Below are 9,125 nucleotides of genomic sequence, written 5' to 3' on the forward strand. Positions count from 1 at the left end.
TAGCCGCTAAAGTCCTGCTACTTTTTTTCATGAAAAAATAACAGCTAATCACTGTGGATTTATAATAGTTAATATAAAATTTTTTTATACATTTAATTTATATATGAAACTGACAATTAATGCATTTCAAAATACGTTTAAATTGCTCAGACAGTATTTTGTCCGCAGCATTGCGAAATAGATTACTATCGGTAGTAGCTAAAAAGATTGCGAAACAATGAATGCTGGTATTATGTGCAATTATGCAAAAATTATAAGAAAATTACAAGAAAATTTAATTTGCAAAATTACAAGAAAATGATAAGAGAAAATGTTTACTGCCAAATTCATTTTTTGAAATGGTCGAAATTACTAATTGTCGGAAACGATTCAAACACTTTTTGCTGTAACTGGACCTTTCCGAACCTCTTCTTTTTCTTATAATTATTCCCCTGTTTGGTTTTCTGACCCAAAAAAGGTCTCTGAACTTCAAGCGGCAAAATGACGACTTATAGGGCTGCGTTTGGAAACATCACTCGAGTGCCCTTGTGTATCGTTTTATCCTTATTATTTACCCAATGTTAAATAAGGATAAGATGATACACGAGAGCACCCGGGTGATGTTTCCGAACGTTAAATAGGAAGTCAATGTCATGCAGAGTGAGGAGAGCCGCTAGCTTTTGACGCTGCGTGAAATTGGATTTTTAAAAGCAGAGTTCAAACGCACTTTGAAACGCATTAATTGTCAGTTTCATACATGAATGAAATATAAATTAGGGATTTGTCGCTCTATGAAAAAGTAGCAGGACTTTTGCGGCGTTTTGTCGACGGTGCTTTTGGAGGAAAAACGTATCACGAAGTGGGGATAGTCGCTTAACTGTAGCTAGCGCTTTGACATTGCGTGAAAAAAGCGCCTTAACTGATGATATAATGTTTGCTGTGAAATTCGATAAAAGTAGGGTACAACTTTCACTTTTTCGCGATTGTTCACAGGTCTTTTTTATTTCTACATTTTTGTATGTTTTTTTTTATTGAAACCGAAAGTTATAATAATGATGGTACACTCAAATAATTGATACACTGAAATAAAGTTAATACAATCCTTATTTACATTACGAAATTATTACGAAATCGCTACCAGTTATATATGCTTTGATCATTTAAAAACTAATTTAAAGTTGGATCAGCAACTCTTTCTGAATAAGTTTTTAAATGATTGAAGCATAATTGTCAGTCATTTCGTAACGATGTGATGAATAAGGATTAATTAACTTCATTTCAATGTTTTAAATTTTTCCTTGAGTGTGATATTATTATGATCATGAAGGAAAATACATAAGAAAATGTAGAAATAAAACGATTCAATGGTCGCGTAAAAAGTTGTACCCTCATCCCTTACTAGATTTTAATAATATTACAGATTAAAATTAGAACTTTTGGACGTGGCAGAAAAAATAAATTTTGAGGATAAATTGAAAAAACAGATATTAATTCAAAAGAAATACGCCATTATGGAAAAAGCAGAAACAGAAAAATATTTAAAGCTGAAAGAACAATATGTATGTCTTACATATCTATTTTCAATCTATAATATATGTAAAAATCTTTATAAATTATTTATGTTGTTATAAAAATATTATTGTTTGTGTATCTTTCATATGCTCGTGATAAAACAATTATTTAACATTACAGAATAAATACAAATTAAACTATCAATTAATTCTATTGCTCTGTATTAAGAGGAGAGTTGAATTTTTACAAGATAAGGAAAAAAAAATCAAATTGCGAATAGATGAGTATCTACACAACAAAAAGAATTTGATAATTTTACTGGAAGATACAAAATCACAATTTAAGTTCTTATCCAGTTCCCTCGAAGATATTGAACAAGATATCCTAAAAATGAAAAATACTATTGAACAGAGGAAAACAGAACACATTATTTTCAAGGATAACATTTTATATTGGCAGAAAAAACGTGAAAGCGCTCGCATAGCTCTAGACAGTGCGAATAAAGCGCGTGATACTAACAAAAGAATCATCCAAGAATTAAATAATGAGTTAGAACGAATAAACAACGAATTAACAGAATTAAGGAAAGCGTCACAGACGACCACTATAGAATTCAGTAACTCTCAGGTATACTGTACTATTGTTATATCTGTTAGCACTTATATAATATCTGTAAATCTATAGTATAATAATTTAGGAAAAAAATATTTTGGTGTTTTTACCATTTTTTATAATAAATTTTTACTTAATATAACAATTTATACGTAAGGTTAAACGTTACATGGAATTGACGAACAAAGTTGAATTTCGAGCACATAATTCTATAAAACAAATAAAAAGCTTGATGCATGATCAGCAAGAAGATCAGGCTAAACTTGATAATGAATATAGACGTAAAGAAGAATTAGAGGACAAAGAAAAGCAGATAATATTAAAGAAAGTGAATCTTGAAACGCGTTTCACAAGATTGCAAGATTCAAGTATCAAATCCAAAACAACTTTAATGGAAAAAACAGCAAAAATACAAGAACTAGATAAAAAAATTACTGAAACGAGGAATAAATTGTTAAATCTGGAGAATGATATTGTAAAGATTACAGAGGAGCTTTCTGAGGCAGATATTGATAAGAATAGTATTTTGCATAGGAATAAGAAAATTGAAACAATCAATATGTTGAAACAGATTTACTCTGGCGTGGTATTTTTACTAATTACTACTAGAATTTAAATAATGATTATAATGGTATAATCTATAAAAGTTAATATAACTTTATTTTTTATAGTATGGTCGCTTACTTGACTTGTGTAAGCCTATTCATTCACGTTATAATGTTGCTGTAACTAAAGTTTTTGGTCAATATATAAATGCCATTGTCGTTGATACCACGCGCACAGCAATTCAGTGTATTCAACTTTTAAAACGAGAAAAAATAGGCATTGAAACGTTTTTACCACTTGATTCAATAAAAAATATAATTTTAAATGAAAGATTACGGTATGTAATTTGAAAAAAAAATTTTTTTTTATTGTATAACATAACATATAACATTGTTATATGTTACAGTGCTATAGAAGAACCGCAAAATGTTAAATTATTATATGATGTATTGAATATTTCATCACCACATATAAACAATGCGGTTTTAAGTGTCACTAAAAATACTTTAGTTTGCGAGACTAGTGAACATGCAAAAATGTTAGCATATCCTGATGATAAACAGGAAGCACATGATGTAATAATATACATATTTAAAAACGCAATAAACATTAAAAATAATATTTTAGGAACTAACAATTATACATGACGCGCACACGCACACGTATGCGCACGTGTATTAGTATTTTATTATTTTATTTATTATTACATATTAATTTTATTTATTAAATTTCTATATATTTATAATGTTTAGTGTGTTTCATTGGACGGATGTTTTTATCGTAAAAAAGGTCTAATGTCTGGTGGACTGGCCGATTTAACTGTAAAAGCAAAACAATGGGACGAACAACGAATACTAACATTAATGGAACAAAAGGTTATAAATTTTTTCTAAGATTGGTATAATAAGTGACACATAACAATTTATATAATTCGCACAATTTTTTAGGCACAATTAATGCAAGAACTCCGAAATTTATCTAAAATTTCTCTTATGCAATCTGAAGCTGATATAATTAATATAGAAATTAATGCACTCACACGCCAAAATAAATATGTGGAAACAGATATAAAAGATACTGTGTGTAATTAAAAGACAGGAATAGATTATATTTTAATTTTATTATAAACGTACTTGTTAGCAAATTATAATACATAAAATTTTCATTTCTAGGAAAACGAAATTGTTAAGATAGAGAAGGAATTAGACATGGTTGAGACAAAAAAAATTGCATTAAATGTACATATTTTTATATATTTATATATACATATATATATATATACATATACATATATAACTTAAAAATTTTTATTGATCTGTAAAGAAAGATACTTTCATTATTCGCAAAATTTTTAGCTGACAATAGCTGTAATTGATGACAATATGCAAAAAAGAAATGAAGAAATTAAAAATGTGGAGAAATATATTAATTTAATTAAGAATGAAATCTTTGTTAATTTTTGTAACGATATTAATGTGCCAGATATTAGCTACTATGAGAAGAATAATTTGCGGTATGAAATTTTTAGTTTAATGTATAATTTTTAATTTAGGTATATCCCACTAAACAAGAAACATTTCAGTAACGTTTTGAAACGTTTCAGTAACGTTACAACGTTATTGAAATGTTTTGGAACGTTTCTTGTTTACTAGGATATGTATATACATATATATATATACATATATATATACAAGAAAATAACATCGATTTTTAGAATTTATCAAGAGAAAAAAACGAGGCAACTAGAGCTTGAGCAACAATATAATCGTATCAAAGATCAGTTGCGCTTCGAAAACGAGAACGATATAGAAAGTAAATTTTCAAATAATATCTTTGTTAATATACTACCCAACAAAAAATAAGGAACACTTTCGAACACGCTCAAAAATGCGCAACATTCAGAACGTCGTAACTCGATGAAAAATCATCGCAGACGAAAAAATCAAAAAAGCATTTAAAAGCTTGAAATCTCTATTTTTGAAATCGGTAATTGATATTTCAATCCTACTGATTCTTTATGGAGCTATATACGGATACAAATGGATATCTGTCAAATCTGAACATTTTTTACAAATAAAACCATAAAAAGGGCTAATGAGAGTATAGTCGCTGTACGTTTTGCGATGAATAAGTTTATGAATAAGTCGACAAAAATGTACCACGTATTCAAAATTGATTGTTTAATTAGGTCTGACTTTTTGAAATTTATTGTATTTGACTGCGGTGTTTTTTTATAATTTTAATTAATGGATATGTTACACATTATACATAAGTATTACTGATTGTTCTTGGCCTTACGGGTGAGTCTTATTTATTGGTAATTTACAATTTTATTGGAATTATTTGGTATCGTCTATTTCCACTTATAGAACTACATCCTCGAACGTTGCCAATTGTTTTTTCCAATCTTTTGTCACGTATTGTTGATGGAAGGAGTGACCACTCTCGTGGAGCCAAGTAATGATCAATAATCTATATTATTTTTAAGTCTAAGATGCACTGATGATGGCTCGAATGGATGCCGAAACGTATGGATGTTAATTAATTAATAAACTTATTCATCGCAAAACGTACAGCGACTATACTCTCATTAGCCCCTTTTTTATGGTTTTATTTGACAATTTCGAGAGTTTTTATTATATTTATTTTTTACAAACTTTATAAAGGTCTATGGCATGAAGTAAAAATCATACAAAAATGTAATGTACAGCAGTCAAAAGAGTGAATCTTTACTTTTAATTTGGTTTTTTATTGAACGTTGAAACAAAAATGATGACTTTTGTCTCAACGTTTATTACCTCGGTGAAAAAAAAATTATACAACGCTCAATAAAAAAGCAAATTAAAGGTAAAGATTCACTCTTTCGACTGCTGTAAACCACAATTTTGTGTGAATTTTACTTCACGCCATAGACCTTTGTAAAGTTTATAAAATATTTTAAGATTTGAGACGGGTATTCACTTGTGTCCGTATAGTTTCGTAAAGGATCAGTCAGATTGAAATATCAATTACCGATTTCAAAAGTAGAGATTTCGAGCTTTTAAATACTTTTTAATTTTTTGTTTGCGATGATTTTTCACCGAGTTACGGTGTTCTGAATATTGCGCAATTTTGAGCGTGTTCAAAAATGTTCCTTATTTTTTGTTGTTGAATAGTATACATATATCATCTGTAATTATTAATGTTGTTATATATGTACGAATTTTATGTGAAAAGATAAAGTATTAAAATGGCAACAAGCTGTAGAATGTGCTAATACAGAATGGAATAAAGTGTGTCAGCAAGAACGTCATGCAAAGATTAAAGTTGAGCGAGAAGAAACAAAAATGTCGAAATTAAAGGATAATTATACAAACGTGGCAAAGGATTTGGAGGATGTGACAAAAAAATTAGCTGAGCACAAATCGCAAATTAGCGTTAATGAAAAATTATATTTGGAGGATCAGAAGGCACACATCGCTGTACAGAGAAAAATACAACAGATAAAAATAGAATGCAATATTATACTTAAAGAATGCAAGGTCTATGAGTTTTTAAAGAATCTAAAGATAAGAGATCTATTGCAAAAGACTTATTAAATATTGCATATTGGTTTGATTTCTCAATATTAATTGTGTTTAATTATTTTTACGATTTTAATATAATTATTTTTACAGATGGAAGATATTAGTATTCCAATGTCGGAAACACATAGTAGGTTAGAAGAAAACGTTTTTACAAGTAGCTCAAATTTAAGTATAGAATTGTCAGGAGATTGTGAAATATTAACAAAAATTAATTTCTCGCAATTTCCTAAAGAAATCTGCAATTTTACAAATGAAAAATTACGAGACATGACACTTCAACTTACTGAGAAGATTACGAAAATTGAGAATGAATTTGATGATTTAGTAAATCTTAAGGTATGTAATATTTATAATTTTACATAATATAATGTTATATGCTTTATGTTAGATTTGTATTTTTAAAATTCAATTCTATATTTGGATAAATATATAGATTGATGAAAAGATCGATATTATAAAGCAGCGAATGCAAAAAATAAATACGGATCTTCGAAACTACCGTAATAAATACAATGAAATAAAAATGCAATTTGAATCAGTGAAGGCAAAGAGGTACAAATCGTTTTCAGATTGTCTGGAACGCGTTACTGCAGAAATTGATCTTATATATAAAGTTAGTATTTATAATTATGTTTCAAAATTTTGTTTGTTATGTAGTTTGTTTTTTCGTACATTACAATTTTTATGTGATTTATTTTTGTACGCAGAATTTGGTTAATAACACATCGGCTCAAGCAATTATCTTACCAGATAATCCCGAGGAACCGTATGCAGGCAATATAATTTATAACTGCATAGCACCGCATAAAGGCTTTCAACCATTGCAATACTTATCTGATGGAGAAAAGTCAATGGCTAGTTTGGCATTATTATTTGCAATTCAACGGTATATCTTAATCCTAAGATAATCTTAATCCTAAGATTAATGAAACGTTTTACATGCTTTTGGATGCTTATAATTAATATACAGATAACGACTGAATGTTAAGGTCCGATTTCACAATAATAATTACCTAAAGATTAAAGGTAACCAAGAAATTCATGAATGAATTTCAATTTCATTGATGAATTTGTTGGTAACATTTAATCTTTAGGTAACCACATATTGTGAAAATGGGCCTGAGAGAGTTAAAAACATAAGGCCGCAGCATAAACTTTTGCATAATGCATAACGCATAGTGCATAAGAGAATCAGCCAATCACAATCCTTTCATCCTTTCTTTCCATTTCACGGAAAAGAGGAATTTTAATTGATTGATTTTCTTATGCGTTATGCAAAAGTTTGTGTTGTGGCCTACAATTTTAATCTTTTTTTTTTGCAGTTATAAGCAAATACCGTTTTTCATTATGGACGAAGGTGACGCGGCATTAGATAAAGTGAATATTAAGAATGTCGTTTCTTTTATTCGCTCCCAAGAAACCCTTATGCAGTTCATCATGATATCCTTACACAAAGAATTATATCGTAATTCTAATGCACTTGTAGGAGTTACTGTTAAAGTAAGTTGATTAATTTAAAAATTTTTCTCCATCGTGCATTTTATTATTGATTTCAGAGTGACATCAGCTGCTCCAACAGTCAAGTATTTGCCATTTCATTAAATGGATATCGTAAATCAAAGTGAAAAATTTAATGTCGTAATAATAATATAATATCACAAACAATATTAAATAAAAAATGCCACTGTTACTAGAGTTATCGTTATGAATCATTTATTTTTCTATATGTATATTATTTGGAAATACATTTTTCCTTTTAAATTTATTATAATATGAGAATTATAAGATACGCTTTAAAGAAATGTTTTATAGATAGAGTAGACTGAATAAATTTTTATATTTTAAATATATTGTTTAGACAAGTCAAGTTTCATCCGCTTTTTATGATTTTTGTGTAATTTTTTGTACACATTTATGTTAGTTTTATCGTTGAATATATTGTATTAATTAATTTTATTTTATTTAAATTGTATAAAAAATGTGTATTAAATTATTTATAATTTACATTAAAAGTAACACATTTAAAATTAATAAATATTATAAAATGATATATAAAATAATACAGTATCATAATGTGAAATAAAGTATCTTTGATGCAAAGTGTTTTATAAAAAATTATTTTTGTTTATTCTAATTTAAATGAACGCATATTTAAAATTATTTGCATATATCTCCCTGAGATAAATCACTGTGTGACAACATCATGCATGCACATATGAAAGATACTACAGTATTTAGAGCAATTACCATTATTTCCATGATTGCATTAGTGCTCGTATACTCAGATCTATAGTTTTCATTAATGTACATTTGACATATTTATTTTAACAGTACAAAATACTAATTGTAAGAATAAAAATGATTCAATGTTGATTGTAGAAAAGCGTATCTTAGATTTTATTCTATATATTGTTTAATAATACATTTAGATTTTGTTTAATTTTTTAAAATGTTTACTAATATTTGGCACAAAGTCAATATATTATTATATTAAAATTAATTATTTTCGAGATTCAATATTTAATAAAGAATTATTAGTTTATTAATTTTATTAATTAATTAAAATATTTTGATTTTTATATCATCAAAACAGTAATTAGAGCGGTCAAATTATAAAATTTACCCTATATTTATCTATATTATTAAAATATTATAAAATCAATTTAAAACACTTGTATTTATTGCATTTAATTATGAAGCGAGAAATCATATAAATTTGTTCTTTGCAATATATAGATAGAGGAAAGTCGCCGATATTGACATAGGTCTCTTAAAGTGACACCCCCTTATTTCTCAGAAACTAACTATTGTTTACTTTATTAATACTAATAAAATCATGATCTGTTTAGCTAATTAAAGAAGTACAAACTTATAATTCATATATTTGTGGCTTATTTCTATACCAAATCA

At 27.4% G+C, this 9,125-nt stretch overlaps 1 protein-coding gene across 1 annotated transcript in view; it reads left to right on the forward strand.

Moving 5' to 3' along the window:
- Positions 1–7,840, forward strand: part of LOC108763267 (structural maintenance of chromosomes protein 1A-like) — a 17,786-nt gene extending 9,946 nt beyond the window's left edge. The window contains exons 8-19 of the mRNA XM_018510740.1: positions 1,720–2,118; positions 2,261–2,689; positions 2,775–2,986; positions 3,056–3,224; positions 3,402–3,524; positions 5,019–5,106; positions 5,866–6,110; positions 6,306–6,551; positions 6,649–6,828; positions 6,923–7,101; positions 7,538–7,715; positions 7,772–7,840. Of these exons, the coding sequence (XP_018366242.1) occupies positions 1,720–2,118; positions 2,261–2,689; positions 2,775–2,986; positions 3,056–3,224; positions 3,402–3,524; positions 5,019–5,106; positions 5,866–6,110; positions 6,306–6,551; positions 6,649–6,828; positions 6,923–7,101; positions 7,538–7,715; positions 7,772–7,840 (2,517 nt within the window). The remainder of the gene's footprint in view (positions 1–1,719; positions 2,119–2,260; positions 2,690–2,774; positions 2,987–3,055; positions 3,225–3,401; positions 3,525–5,018; positions 5,107–5,865; positions 6,111–6,305; positions 6,552–6,648; positions 6,829–6,922; positions 7,102–7,537; positions 7,716–7,771) is intronic.
- Positions 7,841–9,125: the final 1,285 nt, after the last annotated feature.

The sequence above is a fragment of the Trachymyrmex cornetzi genome, unplaced genomic scaffold (assembly GCF_001594075.2).
Source record: "Trachymyrmex cornetzi isolate Tcor2-1 unplaced genomic scaffold, Tcor1.1 scaffold35, whole genome shotgun sequence".
In the NCBI taxonomy this organism is placed as follows: Eukaryota; Metazoa; Arthropoda; class Insecta; order Hymenoptera; family Formicidae; genus Trachymyrmex; species Trachymyrmex cornetzi.